The 21,371-nt window shown below is 42.5% G+C and overlaps 1 protein-coding gene across 1 annotated transcript in view; it reads left to right on the forward strand.

Annotated features, from left to right (window-relative positions):
• Positions 1 to 21,371, forward strand: part of EFHC2 (EF-hand domain containing 2) — a 203,224-nt gene that overhangs the window by 102,766 nt on the left and 79,087 nt on the right. The window contains 5 exon segments of the mRNA XM_060137356.1: positions 1,716 to 1,872; positions 10,113 to 10,131; positions 10,134 to 10,257; positions 13,130 to 13,326; positions 15,958 to 16,088. Coding sequence (XP_059993339.1) covers positions 1,716 to 1,872; positions 10,113 to 10,131; positions 10,134 to 10,257; positions 13,130 to 13,326; positions 15,958 to 16,088 — 628 coding nt within the window.

Consider the following 21,371-nt stretch of genomic DNA (forward strand, 5'->3'; position numbering starts at 1 on the left):
CCTGTTAGAAGAAACCAATCATGCCCCAATTTTCTAATAATCATGTAGAGCTCTCCCTGCAATCCCTATGGTCCTTTTCCTAAAATGAAGGTACCAGTTAGTGAGTGGTGTGTTTCATGTAACAATTCGCAATGAAAGGGTCTACTGTAATTCTGCCTAATTCCAAGATTTGAACTTTCCTCTTTATTACCAAAGCTTCTCTTTAATTGCCACAAAAATAGCAATAGGAGAGGCTCACCAGTCACTTCCGTACCGGCAGTCTGGCTGCCCCCTTTCACTGAGTCGGTGAGAAAGATTTGATGGCATTCTCTTTGCCAATATGTCTTCTGTAAGCAGTTTCTGTTAGGATGGAACAATACTCTTTTGGGGATTATGCTTGAAGAGATTTCACACAAAGGCTGTTAGGAAGTCTAAGTAAATGTGAAAGTTGAAAATGTTTTCAAATCTGAGTTAGAAACAGCCTCAAACCCTTAGCCTTTTGATCAATCAGTACAAAAAAAACCTCCCTCAATTTTAAGAGTTAGGTTGCCTTGGATGACAAATTGATGCGAGAGGTATGCACTAAATCTGTACTCTTCCTTCTATTAGAACTCTGGCAATGGAAAAGGAAATCTTTGCTTATGTGAACCTCCTTTCACGCACTAATGGAAACGCCTATGGGATAGTCAACCTTGGGGAAGAGGTAGAAATTAGATTCCATGGGTTGTTTTGTTTTGTTGCTTTGTTTTGTTTTGTTTTAAGAAAGACCCTGACATCTTCTTGTCCATTTGTGGTGTGACAAACTCAGGTGACTGGGATGTGTTGAGTCAATGTATTATTTGCTTTGGAGAACACACTTGCTTCTCAGAGACTGTACAGCCTCACAAATGAGTACCAACAGCTCCTAGGCTATTATAAATATGTCTCTCCTTCTTCACAGATGACAAACGAATAAAGAAAGTCAACAGTATTTACCACTTACAACTCCCTTTGAGAGTAGGCAGTGGCTGTTTTAAAGGTTTTGTTCGTTTGTTTGGTTTTGGTTTTAGTCCTTATTTATTTATTTATTTATTTATTTTTGCTTCATCACATTTCAGTACGATTGCAGTCTTTACTTGGGCAATAACAGAAGCACCCTGGAGTGGTGGTTGGTGAGAAGAAGTTTTGTTTTTGTTTTTGATCTAGACAGTGAAGTGTCATGGCCTGGAGCTGAGTTGGAAGAAAGGGGGAGAGGGTTTAAAAAGTGGGCACAAGAGGAGGGGACATCAGATGGGGAAGGTAAAGCAAAACACTTAGGAGTCAGTCCTGTTTGGAAAGAAATTTGATTAGTGACTGTTGACTAAAGATAAGACAGGGCTACATTACAGGTTAAAACATGGCATGGGTGGCATAAAGTTCCAAGTTTGAATTTTCCTATCATTGGAAAAATCAGGGAAGAACAAAAAATATTCTGAAATGGGGATGCGACGACAAAAGATAAATGTTTACTTGTTCGACACAGTCTCTTTTTTTTTCTTCCTTTTGAACCAATGGCAACTATTGAGTGAGTTTTGTGGTTTTTGTAAACACGATTGAAACCTACCCTCCCAGGATTTTGCTGTGTTTTGTTTGAAAGAGTTTAAAATAGTCTACAAAGATCTCCATGTTCATCTTGAAAACATAACAAACCTTTCAAAACAGCCATAATCAGGGCAAAAAAAAATATTGATGTTTCATCTGCCTTTGTTTTGTTATAGAGAACTTTACCTCGATTTCATGCAAGGCCCCACCTCCTCCAAATATAGAAAGGAAATTTCCACGTTACACCGGCTTTGGTTCTGATGAGGATTCTCTCTGCTCCTGCAGAGGCCTCGTGCCCACACCTCATCAGAGGAACGTCATGGAAAATGACAGGTGCTTGAGGGAACCACTGTTTTAGTCTGATCTTTCCCAAATGTGTTCAGGGTTTATAATATTGTCCTCATGACAAAACAGATGACACTTAATTTGTCTGATTTCAAGTCCAGGGACATGTTGTTATACCTTTTTAACGAAGTTGATTAATATGTAAGTATTAACAGGTTCTTACTTCAGTGGTTATTTTATTTTTTTCCAGCTTTTCGAGAAATAATTGACATATAACATTGTATAAGTTTAAGGCATGCAACATAATGATTTGATATATGTATGTATTGAAAAATGATCATCACAATAAGATTAGTTAACATTCATCATTCTCACATAGTTATAGTTTTTTTTCTTGTGATGAGAACTTTTAAGATTTACTCTCTCAGAAACTTACAAGTATACATTAGCACTAACTCTAGTCATCATGTTGTATGTTATGTTCCCAGAACTTATTTATCTTATAGCTGGAAGTTAGTACCTTTTGGTCACCTTCACCCAATTCTCCCCTGCTCCGCACACCTCTGGCAATCACCAGTCTGATCTCTGTTTCTATGAATTTGGTTTTTGTAGATTCTACATAATCTACATATAAGTGAGATCATGCAGTATTTGTCTTTCTCTGTCTGACTTATTTTACTTAGCATAACATCCTCAAGGTCCATCCATGCCGTCGCAGATGTCAGGATTTCCTTCTTTTCTATGGCTGAATAATATTTCATTGTGTGTATGTATCTTATATAAATATAGATATATGTATACACACACACACACACACACACACACATATATATATATGCTTTTATTTATCCATTCATCTGTCAGTAGACACTTAGATTGTTTCTCTCTTTCAGCTATTGCAAATAATACTGCATTGAACATGGGGGTGCAGATATCTTTTGGGGACAGTGATTTCATTTCCTTTGCATATATATCCAAAAGTGAAATTGCTGGATGATATGGTAGTTCTATTTTTAGTTTTTTGAGGACCCTCCATACTGTTCTCCACAGTGACTGCACCAATTTACATCCCCACCAACAGTGCACAAGGGGTTCCCTTTTCTCCACACCCTCACGTTGAGTGGTTATTTTAATGTGTCATCTGGAAGCTACTAAAGCCATATTATCCACAATCTATATTGCCTTTCCATGTATATGTGTATATATATGCCTTTCCATATATATATCTCCTCAAGATGGTCCCTAAGAAATGGTATAGAGTAGGGGTCAGCAAACTTTTTCTTAAAGGGTCAGATAGCAAATATTTTCTGCTTTGCAGACCATGCGGCCTCTGTCACAACCACTTAGCTCTGTCATTGTAGCATGAAAACAGCCACAGACAATATGTAACTACACTCCGATAAAACTGTTTATGGACACTGACGTTTGAATTTCATATGATTTTTACATATCACAAAATATTATTCTTTCGATTGTTTTCAATCATTTAAAAATATAAAAATCATTCTTTGCTCATAGGCCATACCAAAACAGGTGACTGGCTGTATTTGGCCCATAGGCTGTAGTGCTTCAGTGATTTGTAAGTGTTTTTTAGCATGTTATTTGGCAACTAACGTGGTTTTAATTTGAGAGATTTGGTTGAGTTCAGTAACCATAGCTTGCTCGTGTGGTGGAATATGATTTCAAAAGGTGGACTTTCAGAAGTGTTCCTAATATATATGAGGAAAAATCTGCCTCTGAGTCATGTGTATAGCTGTGAGCACTGCCCATGGCTACTTTTTGCTTCTTCAGAGAATGGAGGCCCTGGAGAAAGAAGTCAGGGGGGAAGAGTGGTGGGAAAATGTTGCAGATGCTTGAATAGGATGCGGGCTAAACACCGAAGTCCTGGCATGAGGGAAATAGTGGGTCAGGAGAACCTGTGGAGAAAAATGATAAAGGGAACATGGAGTAAGAGCAGGAGGAGGAGAAGAACAAGACAGCACCCTGAATTTGATAAAATTTAATGGCATCAGATACCGTTGTAGAATATTTTGAGGTGGAGAGAATAGTTTTGCTCTAACTGTAAACATGGTGAAAATATGTTACGAATTGTGTAGAATGTCTAAAAGGCTACCTTTGCCCTGACACGATGTCCTTTGTCTTTTAAGAAATAATCTTTTATTTGTAAGGACTTGGGAGTTTTGTTTTTAAGTTTCAGAGTTGATGCTGCTCAAGGTGTGGCCTCCACACTGGTTAGAAATACAAATTCCCGTGCTTCACCCCAGACCTATCGAGGCCCAATCTCTGTGCGTGGGGCCTGGTACTGTGTTTTAACAAGACTTCCAGGGGGTTCTGGTGATGGGCACCAGGGTTTGAGAACCACTGATTTCGATCATATAAGAGGGACACCAACTCATACTCCATCCTCCCTTATAGGTAGCAGTGTTTACAGTGAAGTTCGAGGGCGGGACTTTTGATGGATACTTTTCACTAACTGCTGTTTTGAAGGGCAGCCACCAAAGGAGGTGGGCAGAAAGAATGTCCCTATTGTAAAAGGAGAGAGAATTTTTCTTATAAGTAAACAGGATGAAACACGATCCAGTGTGTCACTTCTGGAATCCAGGGGGAAAAGAGTTCCTTGTGGGTAGTTGCCTTAGTCTCTCTTTCTGTCTGCACCATGTCAACTTGCCCACAGAGCACTGACTGTAGACAGCATTCCACGTTCTTGTCATGCTGTTGTGGCCAGAGGATGGTGGTACAGGCACGAATGGGTCTAATTTCTTTTCTTTCTGTCCACTGCTTGTTCTGTGCCAGGAATACACTTCCCTCAAGCTCCTCCCACACAGTGACCCTGTTTCCATAGAAACTGGCACATTCAGCTGGAGACTTATACATGAGTTTGAATAACCCAAGGTTTTAAAACCGTGAGAACCTAAGGAAGATGATCTCACAAAGCATACAAAGAACAGTTTCTTAATGCAAATAAATAAACCGTGAATTGAGACGTGCAATAGTACATGACATATATTGATTATATATATGTTGCTATTAAAAATGTACTGGCTGCTTATTGTTATATGAGGTTAATGGTGATCTACTGTGAGTCATTGGAGGAGATAGTTTCAAGTTAAAGTGTATGAGGTTTTTGATGGAATGAAGACCTTTTTTGTCTGGGTAAAAATTCACTGTGGTGGCCTGCTGGGCAGATTTTCTAGTCTGACTTGGGAAAACCAGAAGAATATCTTTCTCACTGCACCTGGCTGAATTAGGTACTTTGTTCTCTGTGTGCTCACAATACTCTGCTGATCATACCTCTAACAATAATAATATTACTAATAAAAAGCAGTTTATGGTTATGGTATGCTAACTACAATACTTGATCTCATTTAATCCTCAAAACAACCTCATAAAGTCGGTAATATTATTGTACCCATTCTTCACATGAGGAAATTGAGGCTCAGAGAGGCTATACGATTTGCCCAAGCTCATACAGCTAATTTTTAGTTGAGGTAGGATTTGAACACAGGGAAGTCTGACTCCTAGAGTTCACCTTTCTTGCCCCAGAATCTGTACTTATCACAGTGTGTGGCAATTACTTGTTTATATCGAGACCAAGCGCTCCTTGAGGGCAGGGACTGGCTTTATTGCTTCTCTTAGAGTTAGAACAGTGTTGGCTATGTACTTGGGGTTCAATAGATATTTTGTCCATAAGAGGACGAATGATGAATAAGTGAGTAAATAGAATGAACATTCACCCTTTTAGTTCTTAATGATGGTTAGAAGAGACGGATGACTTCCTACCAGGAAGGCTATTATCCCAGACTTGTGCTATTCATAATCATATAGCATCTAAAAATTCACGGTTTAATCTTAATCTCTGACTTGTTTCAGATATTGTTCATCTGTTGTCTCCATCAGTCATTTTTTTTCCTCTTTAAACAAGTTTTCCCCATCAATAATAATAAGCCTTCATGTCTCTTCTAACCATAAGACTATAGCTATAGCTATCTTTAAGGTCCTCAGCAGGTATGTAGCCCTGGGTGAGCCATTCATTTTCTTAGTCAGCAAATATTTACTGAGTACCCACTATGTGCCGAGCACTGATCTTGGGACACATCGGTGAACAAAACAGATACAAAGCCCTGCCCTCATAGAACTTACATTCTAGCTGGGGAGGCAGATGGTAAACAATTAAGGAAATACATAAGTACATTCTGTAGTATATAGAAGGTCTTAAAGTACCATGGAAAAAATAAAGAAGGTAGCTATGAAAAGAATAAAGGGGACTTGGAATGTGGGCCTGAAGAGCACCCCTGGTTTCAATTTTAAGCGGTGTGGTCTGGATGGACTTTACTGAGGAGAGGAAACATGTTCTAGGCAGAAGGAACAGTCAGTGTAAAGACCCTGAGCAAGGAGCAGGCTTGGGATGCACAAGGAACAGGCAGGAGGCTGACAAGGATAGAACAGATGAGTAATGGGCAGAGTAGACAGATTAAGAGAAGTAATGGGCGATCAGATAACATAGGGCCTTGCAGACCATTGTCAGGATTCTTTTGACTTCAAGTGATAAGGCGACCCATTGGGAGATTTGAGCAGAAGAAGAGTGACTTGATCTGATTTACATATTAAAAGAATGACTACAGATGCAGTGTTGAGCAAAGACTGTAGAAGGGCAATGGTGGAAGTAAAGACCAGTTAAGAGGCTACTGCAGTAGTCCAAGAGAAAAGTTATGATGGCTTCATGAGGGCGAGTACCATGAAAATGATGAGATATAGCAGATTCTGGAAATATTTTGAAGGTTGTGCCAGTAGGATTTCCTGGAAGATTGGATATGAGGTGTGAAAGAAGAGAGGAGATACAGATGACGCCCAAGATTTCTCCAACTAGAAAGATGGAGTTGCCATGTAGTGAGATGGGAAAGACTATAGTTAGAGTAGGTTTGGGGCAAGAGCAGAAGTTCAGTTTTGGAACAAGTTAAGTTTGAGATGTCAGATGTCAAGTAGAGATGTTAAGTTGGCCATTGGATATACGAGTCTGGGGTTCCAGGAGAGAGGTCTGAGCTAGAGATAGAACTTCGGAAATCATCAGCATGTAGGTAGTATTTAAAGCCTGAGACTAGAAGAGATCACCAAAGGAGTGAATATACACAGAGAAGTGGATGACCAAGTTATTCCTTGTTATCCCCAGGACACCCCAAATAAAGAGATTGAGGAAAAGAAGAGGAACCAGCAAAGGATACTGAAAAGGAATAAGCAAGGAGGTAGGAGCAAAACCAAGAGAAAATACAGGATCCTGGAAGCCAAGTGAAGCAAGAATGTCATGGAAGAAGGAGTGATCATTTGTACCAACTGCTGCTGATTGGTCAAGTTAGACGCAAAAATGGAATTGGAAGTCCATTGGAATTGGCATTGTGGAGATAGATCATTGTTGACCTTGACAAGGGTAGTTTAGGTAGAGCTAACCTAATGGAAGTGGATTTAAGAGAGAATGGGAGAAGAAGTCAAGACAGTGATTATAGATAACTCTGGGCTGTGTGTAGAAAAAGTTAAGACATGACTGGACCTAGGAATTTATCATTTCTTTTGAGACAACGGTATTCAGTAAACACATTTTAAAAAACCAGTCAAGAGTACAAGTCTGTACAGTGCTAAATTGGGTGCCATGCATAATGGTCGGTGCAGGAGGCGTGAATAGGTGGTCAGCTGGGTGGGCAGCCATGGTCAAAGAGAGCTCTACTGATTGGGGCCCAAATGGATGGACAGGACTCTGGACAGGCATAGGACAGGATGAGGGTGTACCCTGGGGGAGGGGATGACACCAAGCGAAGGCCTGGAAGTAGAAACAAGCACAGTGTGGGGCACTAAGTGAAGTGGCTTGTGTGACTTGAGTAGAGAGTGTATCATTGGCAGTCATGACAAATAGCTGTATGTGTAGGTATTTGAACCTGACTATCAATGGCCCAGGAAGCCAGATTGAGCAGTATAGGTGGTATGATCAGAAGCAGGGAAAATGCTAAAATTTTTTTGAGTGCTGGGCATATTGTGATAAAAAGAGTGTTTAGAAAAGTTTGATGACCAGCTTATTAGCCAAGCAAATGTCTGAAGCTACTTGCAAGTGTTTTTCAAAGTGTGCTCGGGGGATGACTTCATCAGAATCTCCTGGGGAGCTTATTAAAAATGCAGGTTTCTGGAGCTGCAAGCTAACTACTGAATCCATACCTCTGGGGGTAGGACTCTGGATTCTGTATATTTAACAAGCTCCCAGGTGACTTTCATACATGACAAAGTTTGTGAATGACTGGTCTAAAGATTTTGTTTGAGTAGATTATATTCCTGATTGATAAGCTGTCTAGAACACTAGAATTAGGTTAAAAAAAAAAGGGCATATTAAACATGAAAAATCCATACTTAACATACACTCTTATACATTTATGTAAGTTCTAAGAAGCTAAATTTGCAGTTGTATTCATTTGGCCTGACATTAGACCTCATTCAGTTGTTTGAATGATATTTCAGGCATCTGTAAAAGTATGGGTCTTTCATGAGAGGGGATTACCAAATCTGTTTGTTACTTTTAAATCCAATTATGTACCAGAGAAGATGGTTGAGAAGGTATAGCTGCCCTCCTCCCCTATGCTGTATGAGGTCTGCCTGACGCCTGGGAAACTAGGGACTAAGAAAACAACTATGGAGATCTGGCTGTTTTGCCAGGGCTGCCCTGGGGGTAGCCTTCCAGATTGCTACTTCCCATCTCACTTGAGGCCTCAAGCTATGAATCATGGCACCATGCTTTTTCAGCCCTCCTTCCCTGGACAATCAAAGAAAGGAGCAGAGAAAAGCACCTTCTGCCTCTGCAAATCACAAATAAGTGTTCTTGTTTGTTTGTTTTTAAATCAGTGTGATCACAAGGAAAGAATGAATTTCAGCGTACGAGACTGAAAGTGAGGACCTCTCTGCTTAGAGTTGTGACAGGGAAGGGATGAAGTACATGGTTTATTTTACTCCCTGCCTCCTTGGGGTAATGATTTTGATTATCGGAGACCTCCCAAAGGGTTCAGTATTTGTCATGAGGTCCACCTTTCACTAGCTGATATCCACAGACATGCTTCTGCTGGCAGACCATAAATAAATTTCTTCCAAGACCAGGCAATCAATTTTGGGAACTTCTGATTCTAGAACTCGATCCCATCTTTATTCTTCTAGACTATTCACGCACAGAATTCTAAGTGCAAATTCCAATCTATACGGATCTTATAAAAACTTTCTACAAATATTTGAGCACTTAGAATGTAAAAAATGTTGTCTTAGACAATGATTAATAAGATGCAGTCCTTGCTTTCAGAAAACAGACTTGTAAGTAATGGTGACTTATGATACGGGTGATAAGTGTTATGAAAGGCAGGTCTATCATGTTTAATATAGCATTTGAAAGGGAAAAGGTAAATTTTCCCTTGAAGGGAGTTAGGGGGCTGCTGGGGAACTGGGAGAGTGACTCAGCGAGGAGACGATGTGGGGTTTGAAGAAAGAAGAGGAATGGGCATGAGAAAGTGGGCAGTGCAATGGGGAGGTGGCTCTAGGCACCAGCAGAGCGCAGCCTCTGGCCTACTCAGGCAGTGAGGCCCAGGTGCTGTGCTTCTTTTGCTGACATGATTGTGATTGTTGACCAGCCTCGTGAGTAGGGAACAACCATGTAATGCAGATGGTTTGAGCAGTGTGTTTATGACATCTGTTTTGGGTACATATTCCCAATATGTTACCCTGGACATCAAAAGAATAAGAGATATTTTAATAAACTGAGAAAATGCCTCTGCATATAGATTTAGAGCCTTAATAAGAAGATGGTAGAACTTTTTCAACCTCTGAGAGTTTATGCTACTATCTTAAAACCATAGCGCACCTGGGGGATGGGAGGTGGGTGAAATGGGTAAAGGGGGTCAAAGGTACAAACTTCCAGTTATAAAATAAATAAGTCACGGGGTTGTAATGTATAGCATGATGACTATAGTTAATAATACTATAGTTCATATTTCAAAGTTGCTGAGAGAATAGATCTTAAAAGCTATCATGACAAGAAAAAAATTTTTGTGACTAAGTGTGGTGACGGGTATTAACTAGACTTATTGTGGTGATCATTTCACAATATATACAAATGTCAGATCATTGTGTTGTATACCTGAAGCTAATATAATGTTATATGTCAATTACATCTCAATAAAAAAACATAGCATACCTTTTACAGGTTTTTTTACACGCATAATATGTGGAAGATTACTTGTATAATGCTATAACCCTTGTTTTCTTCCATTTAGCTACAGCAACATAAGCAATACACTCTGTTTTTTTTTGCAAAACTAATCACACACAAATGTGCTGATGTGGAAGGGACGTTTGCTATTTCATATTTTCTCAGTGATGACACAATTTCAGTGTTTGAACCTATGGAGAGGAATTCAGGTAAGAGACATACGTCTCATAGCAGTTTCCTCAGAATAATTAACTGTCTCTTCATGTTGAAAGGGACTGTGGTCTGATTTTTATAGCCTAGATGATCTAAGAGAGTGGCTTTCATTTTTTTTTTTAACCACTAAAGTGCATTTTACAAAGATCTCTTAAATGCGAACCCAGACATATAAACTGATAAAAGAGGAACAGTTTTGGTTGGCTCGGGACTGGGGGACTTGGGACATCTCCTTTTGGACACTCTCCCTACTTCCTCCGTGGCTTCTGAGGCACCTCTGTGGAATCCAGCGGCTTCAAAATCATGGTCTGGCTACCACCAGTTCCATGCACAGCTAGCAAGACAAGAAGAACCGTGTATTCTTGATAGTACCACGTACGAAATTTTTGTCTAGCTCTAGGACAAGAATCCCAGATTAACAAATTTAATCTTCAGAGTCTATTTCCCTCCGGCTGTTGAGGCTGCTGCCAAGGTTCCAGCTGCAGGGCCCACGGGGTGCCTCTCTGCAGTAGACTGATAGGATGGCCATTGCTGAAGAGAGCCATTGATTTTGACTTAACAAATTATGGAACTGTAGGGCTCTCTTCTTTGTCCCAACACGTTCAACATTTTTATCTGTGCCAAAGACACACGTTTGAGAAGAATAATCAATGGTGTGCTGGTTAACCGGCTCTCTGAAAAAATTTTAAAAGCTCTATTTTGTACTGTTTGTCAATTTCCATGATGCAAGTACCCAAACCATGGCCAATTTCAAGCAACCAACAGTTTTAACAACTGGCTTGCAAAATCCCTTGAAAATTTAACAACCAGCCCTTATGAGCTGGTATGAGCCACTCAGCACATCAATGAATAATGAATAATTTGTATAACTAAGTCAGGGTCCACGGTGATTTGAATAATGAATCAAATCTTAGAATATGAAATCAAATAGGGATGAATATAAAGTCATGCTCTTGAAGGTCAAAAAATCAACTCTCTACATCTAGAATGGGGACGATATGGCCAAACCAATTGCAGCATTCATAAAACAGAAAGGGTGACGGCAGTCAACTATAAGCTTGCTGGTGATAATAGCAGTCCTGACTGAGTACCTACTATTTTACTTAGAAGACTTTTATGAGGTTACGTTTTGTGTTAGTTCAGGTCCTCCAAGAGGCAAACCCCAAGATGAGATTAAATGTACAAGAGATTTATTAGGGGAAATGCTGGTGAGGGAAAATGTGGCAGGAGCCAGAAGAGGCCAGGAGAGCCATCAGACTGCAGGGCATGCCTGATTCCTGTGAAGGACAGAGGAAAGGGAAAAAGGGGAAGGTGAAAAGGGAATGGTGACTGCAGTGAAACTCTGAGAAAGTTTTGCCAAAGCTGACTGGGAGTCCTGGGGGCCAAAGTCACCAGTCGGAGGAGCTCCCATCTTGCAGGAATGGGCCTGCCTTAGTACCCCTGCCTTGCTCAGTCATGTGTTGGCAGCAGCCTCTGGGAAGCGTGACCTCGGCACAAATCTGGGGATGGATTTCAGAACATAGCAGTTGGAGCCTTCTGTCAACTTTGTTCCCCACAGCAGGCAATCTGAGAAGTACATTTTCATGGCCCCCCACAAATATTATTCCCATTTACCAATGAGAACTCAGAGGGGTTCAGAGAGGTTAAATGACTCCTAAAGATCATCCAGCAAGCAAGTGACAGAGCCAGGAGGGACTCCAGCTCTGTTTGGCTGCAAAGGCTATGTCTTTCCACCACCCCTGGTTTCTGCAAGTGGTAGGAGTGTGATGAAGCTGATCCCCAAAGCTCATCTGGTCTCAGCTTTGAAGATTTCAGTTCATTTTCGGTTAGAAGGTAATGGAGTCCCACATTCAACTCTGCTCACTGCTTTCCAAGAGCTCAAAAACCAAATAATACCCAGAAAAGAGCAGAGGAAATGGTGAGAATTCTGGAAAGTAAGAAAAATGAGGCATCGCTAAAAGAAGCAAAGATATTTTGCCTGTAGAAAAAAAGAGTTCAGGGGACTCCCGTAGTTAATCTTCAAATAATTAAGCAAGCTCCTTTCCGGAAATAGTGCATCTTACATTTCATCTGTATGTCACCAGAAGTATAAGGACAAATAGGTGGAGATAAGCTCAGGTGAGAAATTTTCTACCTGGTACTGTTCAGGCAGGCTCTAAAGATGTTCCTGATGTCCCAGTGTCCAGGATGCTGCTGGGCATATAGCAAGTCCTCGCTAAGTGTTTATTTAAGTGTTTGGACTGGGAAGGGAGTGGGGCGAGAAAAGAAAAGGCTGGAATGCCATGCCACTTTTCTTCTTTACACACTCATCTAGGAAGTCTCATTTCTTCACCCACTGCCTCATTCTTCCCTTAAGTACTATACGCAGTATGAGTTCACAAGTTCACAGCTAAGTTGTATGGTCTGTGTTTGAGCATGAAGTAACTCTAAAGGCAAGTTGTACTGTTCTTTTTTTTTTTAAGTCATTTATTTAATTTGTTTGATTTTTGGCTGCGTTAGGTCTTCCTTGCTGCACGTGGGGTTTTCTCTGGTTGCAGCAAGCAGGGGCTACTCTTCGTTGCGATGCACAGGCTTCTCATTGCTGTGGCTTCTCTTGTCGCAGAGCACGGGCTCTAGGCGTGCGGGCTTCAGTAGTTGTGGCACACGGGCTCAGTCGTTGTGGCTCGCGGGCTCTAGAGCGCAGGCTCGGTAGTTGTGGCGCACGGGCTTAGTTGCTCCACGGCATGTGGGATCTTCCCGGACCAGGGCTCGAACCCGTGTCCCCTGCATTGGCAGGCGGATTGTTAACCACTGCGCCACCAGGGAAGCCCTGTACGGTTCTTTTAAGAACAAGACCTACTCATTAACTTTTTTTCTCTTTTTCTATAGGGAATACTGGTGGGATGTTCTTAAAAAGAATTCGTGTTAAGAAGCCTGGACAAGAAGTCTTTAAAAGTAAACTCTCAGAATATATCAAGGCTGAGGAGCTGTATGTTGGAGCCAAAGTGAACGTGAATGGCTACCTATTTCTTTTGGTCAGTGCTGATGTGTATACCTTAAACTACATGGAGAGGAATTCAGATAAGGTGAACTCACTTGGTATAATTCTTGACTCACCTCTCAGCACTCTGCAGTCTGTGTTTTTCTTACTCCAGGCCTTTTCTTCTTCATCTCGCCACCGGTTTTACATTGTGCTTTCACACATGTGGGCATGAATAATGGATCTGCACGACTTGGCCGCAGGTCCCGTCACAGAGGCCAGGGCCTGGTCTCCTCTGTTTATATGCTGGGTTTTCCACTGCCCAGCATCATGGATGCCAGGCACAGGCAGGAGGCAGGCCCAAGGTTGAATCAAGTTTCCTGGGTTTTCTGCTGACACTAACAATGTTTTCAGAAAACAATTCAGCAATGATCGGAAAGGAAGACAATCTGGTACCACACACTGTGCTGTCCCAGTTAATTGGCACAGGCCTGCAGAGAAGGCCAAGACCTAAACAAACAGAAACCCCAAGGGAACCTGATAGTTGCTGGGATTGCAGCTTCCCATAACAGGAGCCACCTGAGGCCTGAATGGGAATCCAGGGACAAATTGGCAACAGTGAGTGCCAAGAGTCTTTTCATTTGCAGTAGTATGGCACGTGGGTACTATCACTAAAAGTTCCATTATGGCAGTGCCGTTCAGTAAAAATAACATGTTGACAAAATCTTGATTTTTAAGTGTGGACTAGTCCGGTGTGCAAACACGTATATTTCAGAACCATTGCCTACTATTGAAGAATCTATCTAGAAATGATGTATTTAAAAAGTCTGCCTGAAAATAATAATATTTATGTGCCGTTTATATAGATATAGTACCAATTCCGTTTCATTTATATGTAAAATGCTCGGGGTAAGTTGCTAAGATCAGTCTCACTGTGTATAGCACGTTACCCGGATCAGTTTGGGTCCTCTGAGAAGCAGATACCAAGACAGACTTAGACATGCGACAGATGTCTTGGGGGAAATGCGTATGAAGGATAAAGGGGGAGGGAACAGGAGTAGGTGGGGAGACTGGGATGTCGGTCTGATCCCTGAGAAAGGAGAGGGAAGGAAGAAGAATGGGGTGGGAAGAGCCTCAGACACAGCATAGCTCTGAGAAAGTCTGCACCAGACCAATGGGGAGCCCTGGAGCAAACTAGCTATCAGAGAAATCCCATGTCAGGCAGGAATGGCCCAGCTCTGGTGCCTCCTTTCTGCTCAGTCACTGGATGGTAAGAGTCTGGGGAGAGTGTGCCCTCCGTGGGGTCTCTGAGAGCTGCAGCGCTGCAGTGATCACGAAGGTGCAGCAGCTGGGGGCTGTCCGCTAACAGTGCTCTTCTCTGCGTGGTCCCTCTTGAGGGCAGGCCTGGGCAGCACCCTCTGGGGCTGCCACACCATCTCTTCATTTGCAGCGTTAGGAACTTGGGTTAGCGTGACACCAAGAGCCGGTAGCGCTTCAAAAGCACTGAAGTCAGGTGAGAGACTCAATAATAGGGCAGTTAGATTCCTGGAGACCAGCAGGCTTGGCTAGGAAACCTGACTCCTTAAAAGCTGAGGGGCCTTAGACGTGTATCTTCCCTGAGCTTTGTTTTCCACATCTGTAAAATGGGAGTACCAACAGTGCCTATTTCAGAGAGTTACTATGAAGATTGGATGCGAAAATGTTTTAAGTGCTTAGCTCTGTGTGCCCCATAGCAAGCTCTGTCGGTGTACAATTTACAATAGCTATTGTAACTAGAGCTCCATTTGCAAACACAGTGCAAACCTGTACTTTAATATAAAAAATATATAGCATGAATACACACACACAGACACACACACACACACATATATCTCATGTATATATGAGACATAAAGGGCTCTTCTCCTTTCAGAAAGATAAAAGCAGGGTAGGACATTATCTAATATCAGCATCCCAAGTGAAAACTGCATTATCTTAAAACTACTCTTAACAAAGACATTCTAAGCAGAGAAAGATTAATATCAGTCCGAGGAGTCTTTTCAAAAGAGCTAATAGATCCTATCATGGAAACAGATTAAAGGAAATGCAAAAAAGGGAGGGAGTGCCTCCCCCTTCCCGGGGCAGAGATGAACTTTATTCTAAGTTACCATCAATGTTTTTCTTTTTGTATTTAGTCTTCTCCTTTTCTAGTTCTTCGCTGTAGTTATTTACAAGCTTATGCTTTAGTGGACTGAATAAGAAGTATTCTTACAGAGTCAGAAGCCAAATCACAGTGTAGGAGACAGGAACTGGGGGCTGCCTGGAGAGTGAGTGTAAGGGGACTGCAGTGCGTGTATCACCTGGTGGCTGACAGTTCTGGGGGCGCACTCTAAAGATCTGGGGAAGATGGGGGTCCATTTATTCAATTTTGAATCCCCATGCTCTCCATTAGGGTCTCCCAACATGTTGGGTCAATGTCCAAGGGTTAAAGGGAGGAGGCTGAGGTCGGAGTAGTGGTTCTTTTCTGATTCCTGTAGCGCACTGTCCCTTAAGTGCATTTCTCTCAGGTCTGGCCCTGTGCTAATGTCGCTTCTTGTCCTAGAGCCATAGCTGAAGAAATCTGGTCATGTCTTCTCTGTGTTGGTCTCTATGGAAAGACATAGCCAGCTAAGTCAAGGTTCACAGTATGAAGTCTCTTTGCTGGCCACCAGGAAGATTGGACTCCCTATCTTAAATGCCTTTCTCTTCTCCTTTCCAGTTTCTTATGAGCAACATTGAACTTGCCCTACAAAAGATAAAACAAGAAGAATCACAATCCAGAGATCTCAAGCAGGTGTTTACAGCTGCTGATTGCATGCACACGAAGATGGTGGCTTATAATACATTCAGGTAAGCCATATTCTGCTAGCAGTCATCTGTTTTCTCCTCAAGATTGTCCAAAGAACAGAAAGAACAATTTCTTCCCTAGTGTTTCTTTCTTCATTAATTCTCTACATACTTTTTTTTTTACTAGGAATTGGTATTTCTTTACATTCGTATTACTTTGTGGTCAAGTTTTGCCCATTTCTAGTAAATTTTATGCGTTTGCATATAAAAGAAGTTCCTAGGGGAGAACAGAGAGGCAAAGGCATAGTAAGTCAGTTGGGCACATTGTCTTATGAATCATGTGGGGCATTGAAGGATCGGGGGAATGCCAGGAAGGCTGCATCTGAATGAGAAAGGCTGAAAGCAGTGCAGCTAAGAGCACCCCTCTGAAATCTGAGGAATCTAGGAGGGACATCTCCTTAGGAATGCGATCCAGTTGGAAAAGATAGTGGCAAGTTCGGCAATTATCAGAGGAAAGGTGCTGTGTATGCCTCTGTGTGTATGTGCGCTCACACACGTATGTATCTTGAAAGACACAAAAATGTAGAAATCAAGGGGAAAATATATGACAGAGGTTAGAAGTATTATAAGAAATCATGAACAATAAAGATTTTCTCTAAGGTTAAGCTGAATTCTAGGACTGTCCAGTGACTGACCTAGGCAAATTTCCAAACAGCAGAAACACAGGGAAATTCAAATTCAGGGTCTGGTACAATTGTGAGACTTCTTAGCCTGAAAACAAAGTGAATGGAGCGTTCAGGAGAATGTAAATTAAATCACAGATGGAGGACAAAGGGGACTTTCTCTTTAGGCTGAGAATGCTGGCTCCTAAAAACAATAGTGGCTGAAAGCTACATAGGAAACTCAGCTTGATACAGTCAAGATGTGGCTGAGAAATGAAGACGTGAGCCCAGGAGAGGGTGGCAGGGAGGTCTTTCTAGCTTTGTGTCTGAAGTTGCCTGTTGCATCAATACCTGGTGACCCGAGCCCTCCATTTGGCCCAGAGTGTCCCCAGAGCTCATTTGTTATTTCAACAAACCTCTTCTGTGCCTCCAAAATATTCTTTTGAGAACAGCAGTCAGAGGACATATTTTTATTGTTTAGAATTCCCGAGCTTCTGGGATCAATAAGAATTTATAGTTCTTTGTTATTGTTCATAGCAGTACACATGTTCATGGCCTCTTGGAAAATAAATGGAGACAGGGTAAAGAGCAGAGACAATTGCTCAGGCCATGGACTAATGGAAAGCAGTGGAGGGGAAAGCGAATTTCCATCAGAAATGAGGGAGTGGTTTCGTTTTATTATTTTGTGTTCTTTTACAAAAGCGTCCATTCTCCTAGTACTCTAGCAGTGTCTATTGGAAACACTTTAGTAAGTTTATGGGGCTTTGGGGGAAGCACTTAGGCCAGGCAGGAGATCCAAGGAGGAAAAGTTGCTTTGCGGCCTGACCCTAATTGTGGGCGGAATAAAGGATGGCCACACTGTGTGATTGCAGGGTGACCTCAAGGCTCAGAAAGATGATCAGAAAAAACTAGCTCCCAATATTTAGGCCCTCTCCAGGCCTTAAGACAGAAATCAGATCAGGCTGTACCTGGTCTGAAAAACCCTTCAGTGGCTTCCAATAAGATGCAAACGTTTTATTGCAGCCGGCAGGGCCTTGAGCGATGCAACTCTGGATTTCCAGTGTCATCACTTCTTTTCCTCCAGCTCTGTCCTCTGGCCTTGCTGACCGTCAGTCACTTGCTTTCTCAAACACGTCAAGCTCTTTCCCTCCTCCAAGCCTATGCACACGCAGTTCTCTCTGCTCAGAACGTCCACACCACCATCCTTTTCGCGGCAAACCCTGGGACTCATTGTAGATGCTGCTTCCTCCTAGGGGATTTCTTTCTAGTCTACCTAAAGTAGATCCCTCACTGTTTTTCTTAGCCCCTTGTTTATATTTTTCATAGCACTTAGCACCACTTGCAGTTAAGTTTATTTAAGTGTGTGTGTGCCTGGGTGTGTCTTCTCCTATTAGAATGTGAGCTTTCTGAGGAGCAGGGTCCTCGACAGCCCTGTTCACTGCCCTAAACCTGGCACCTCGTGCTGGGCTCACTACATATCACAGTTCCTGGATGGAATAATGAGATGCTAGGATTATTCTTGGGGGTTCTGTCTCCAGATGAGAGTGCCGAAGAGGCGTCAAGAGGTCCTGGTCCATGTGATATGCTTGGTGTCGGGCACTGCGCCATCTGTGGGTCATGGTCTTCAGCCCTCTTTTTTGCTCTTCACGTTCTTTCCTGGGCAAAGGCAAAGAAAGTACATAGTCAGTTGCGATCACACCACATCCTAATTTAATTCTGTGCTTGGAGCTTTTACTAGCTAATATTGTTCTTTTATTTCTGTATGTATGTATGAGTGTATATTCTAGCTCCTCTCACCAGAACGTAACCTCTTTGAGGGCAAGGACCTTCTCTTTCTTGTTTTTTGCTTTAAGTTTATCACTTTTCACAGTGCCTGGGTGTGAATATTTGTTGAGTGGCTGCATTTTATCCAGCCCCCACTGCTTTGGCTGTCAGCTAAAGGCTGAGTTCTCCATTTAGTTCCTCCTGCTCAGACCGTTTTCCTGAATTATAAATCTGGAAGTACGAATGCCTCCGAGACATCCCCCCTTTGGATGTCCCTAAGGCATCCCCAAATAACTTTCCCTAAATTGACCTCTTTTTCTTTCCCATAAAGTTGTAGCCGGGGACCCTGTCTTGGTAAAGGCCACCATACTTGTCCCCAGGGCCTGGGCCAGGGTCTACCTTGTCTTTCCCCTATCTTGACCTCTCCCACCCTCTTGAAATTGCGCTTCTTAAACTACCTCTCTCCATCTCTAGCTTCACTGTTGCAGTTCAGCTTTTCATCTGTTCACCTGGACTCCTCGTCTTAACGCTCATCCTCCAAAGCCGTGCCAGGGTGACCTCCCTAAACTCTGATCATGTCGTTCCTTTGCTCTAGGGCAAATCCCAACCTTTTAGTGTTTCATGTGAGTTTGGTCATGATCTGACCCTTGCCTCCATCTCTTCCCTTATTTCCATCTCACTCGAATTATTCTTTTGGAGAAGTCACCGTTTATTGAGCACTTACTGTGGACCATACATCGTGCTAAATGCTTTTCCTGTATTATCCACTGGTAGGCCGTGTTGAGTTATTCGTTTATTTCCCTGCCTCCACAAGTGGCTCCCGCCAAGTACAGTAGGTGTTCGTTGAAGAATTCAATGAATGGTCCTATTTCTCAAGGAACATTCTGTCTAAAGTTTGCATCAAACAAGTAAATAATTGATTACCTTGCTCTGGGGAAGGGAAATCTGTCTCTGACTGTAGGGAAGTCAGGGAGAGCTAGTCCCGACTCTCACAAGTCAAGTGACTTGGGCAACTCACTTCACCTACCTACACCTCACTCTTCGGTCCATATAATGGTCTCTAAGGCCCCTTCTAGGCGCTGACATTGTGAAACATTCTGTAGGTTTATGAATACACTTGTAAAATGTTCCCTTTTCAAATTTGTGCATCGAAGTAGTAGAGTGGGCGGGCAGAGGCAGGACTGCAGTGTAGGCCTCTGGGCTTCACCTCTGTGGCCCTCATTTTCTCCCCTGCTTACATACCTGGCCCTCTCAGTATGTACCTGGCACCTCAGACCTCAGGCTTGCTGCTTTGGGCAGCAGTCCAAGCCCCGGGCATTTTCTTTCCCCTCAGAGATTTGCACCGCTTCTCAGGGAAACCTTGCGGGCAGGAGCTAATAAACTATCTCTGCATAAGGTGCCGTGGTTGCTAATGGATTACTGGATTAACTTGTGGGCCTTCCTGAGATATTTGCCTCAAAATTGACCTGAAGGAATGCAGGGGCAGGTGGAAACAGAGGGCAGTTTTGGGAGGGAGTGTTTCTCTTCTGCCTTGTGGGGCTAGCTGGCTCTGCCTCTAGGCTGGACCTATTTCTCTGGGACACTTTTTTCATGGTCTGTCAGATTGGCCTGTGACAGCCATGGATTGTTATCGAAGAAAGTGCAGAGAGCCTTTCTCAGAGCCTCGATACCTGACGGGCAGGTTTCAGCAGGGAGCCAGGCAGGGACTAGGCTTGGCAGGGCTAGTGTTTCGTGCAGTTGGGAACATGGGCAGGGTGAGGCTTCCTGATGGGGGCCCTGGACTCAGAACCCTAGGCGACAGCAGCAGCGAGGGCCCTGTGCCAGGGAAGACGTGGCCAGCCCCTCCCTCCGGCCACCTCCCCGAGCCTTGATCTCTCCATCAGAGATGACACCCACCCCATGTAGCCTGCATGTATTTTGGTTTTCTGTGTGCTCAGTGCTCACCTCTTTTCCAAGGGCAGGGCACATGCCCGGTTCACCCTGGAGTCTTTCCTAGATACCTCCAGCACCCCGTGTCTCAGGCCTCAGTGAATGTAGTGAATTATTACACCATTCTTCCTCAGACCCCCATTATCAACTGTGGGATCAGGAGATTTCCTGTGAGCATCGATGTAATAAATTCCAAGATTTACAGCCTCGAGGAAATTTTCGTTCTTGTAAACTTAAAATTCTTCCTGAGAGAGGTAGTATAATGTAGTAAACAGATTCAATTTTAGACTTGTAGGCTTGCATCCAAATCTCAGCTCTGCCGTTCGTCAGCTTGGTGGCCTTAAGTAAGTTGCTGAGCAATGTTTTCACCTACAAAATGGGGATGGTAGTAATACCTACTGCATAGAGCTGTTGTGATGAATAAATCTGATGACGTATGTTAAGTTCTTATTGTAGCACACTGTAGTGCGTAGCGGACACTAGAAAATGAAAACCCTTTATCCCAATAGTTGGAATAGTTTGAAATAGTCACCGAAAATAGTAGTAGGAATCTATGTCCTGTTTTCAATATTTCAGTAAGTTCTGTATTTACTCTTGATGAGGTCATTGAAAGCATTCTTTAATAAATGAGGTTGGAAGAAGCCCTTTAAAAACTTGGAGGCCATGAAGGTGGAAAATAAACATCACCGTTGGTGGACCAAGGTTGGGAAACATTAATATAATCCACCCCGTTACTGTCCTTTACTTCAAGGAAGAAGATTATAAATTTAGTGCTCAGAAAATTGTAATGATCTCATCCTGATTTATCTCAGACAGTTATCTCTCCTTTTATGTGGTTTTGCTCTATCTTTTTTTGAAAAACTCTGTGTACATTGGTGTTTTTATTGTAAGCCTAACTAACATCTTTTAAGGAAGCCACTAGTCTATGAATCTATGTGAACAGAAGGAAAAACCAAGACAAATTCCAAAAGCACTCAAACATGTACTCTCA

This window comes from Lagenorhynchus albirostris, chromosome X, assembly GCF_949774975.1.
Source record: "Lagenorhynchus albirostris chromosome X, mLagAlb1.1, whole genome shotgun sequence".
In the NCBI taxonomy this organism is placed as follows: domain Eukaryota; kingdom Metazoa; phylum Chordata; class Mammalia; order Artiodactyla; family Delphinidae; genus Lagenorhynchus; species Lagenorhynchus albirostris.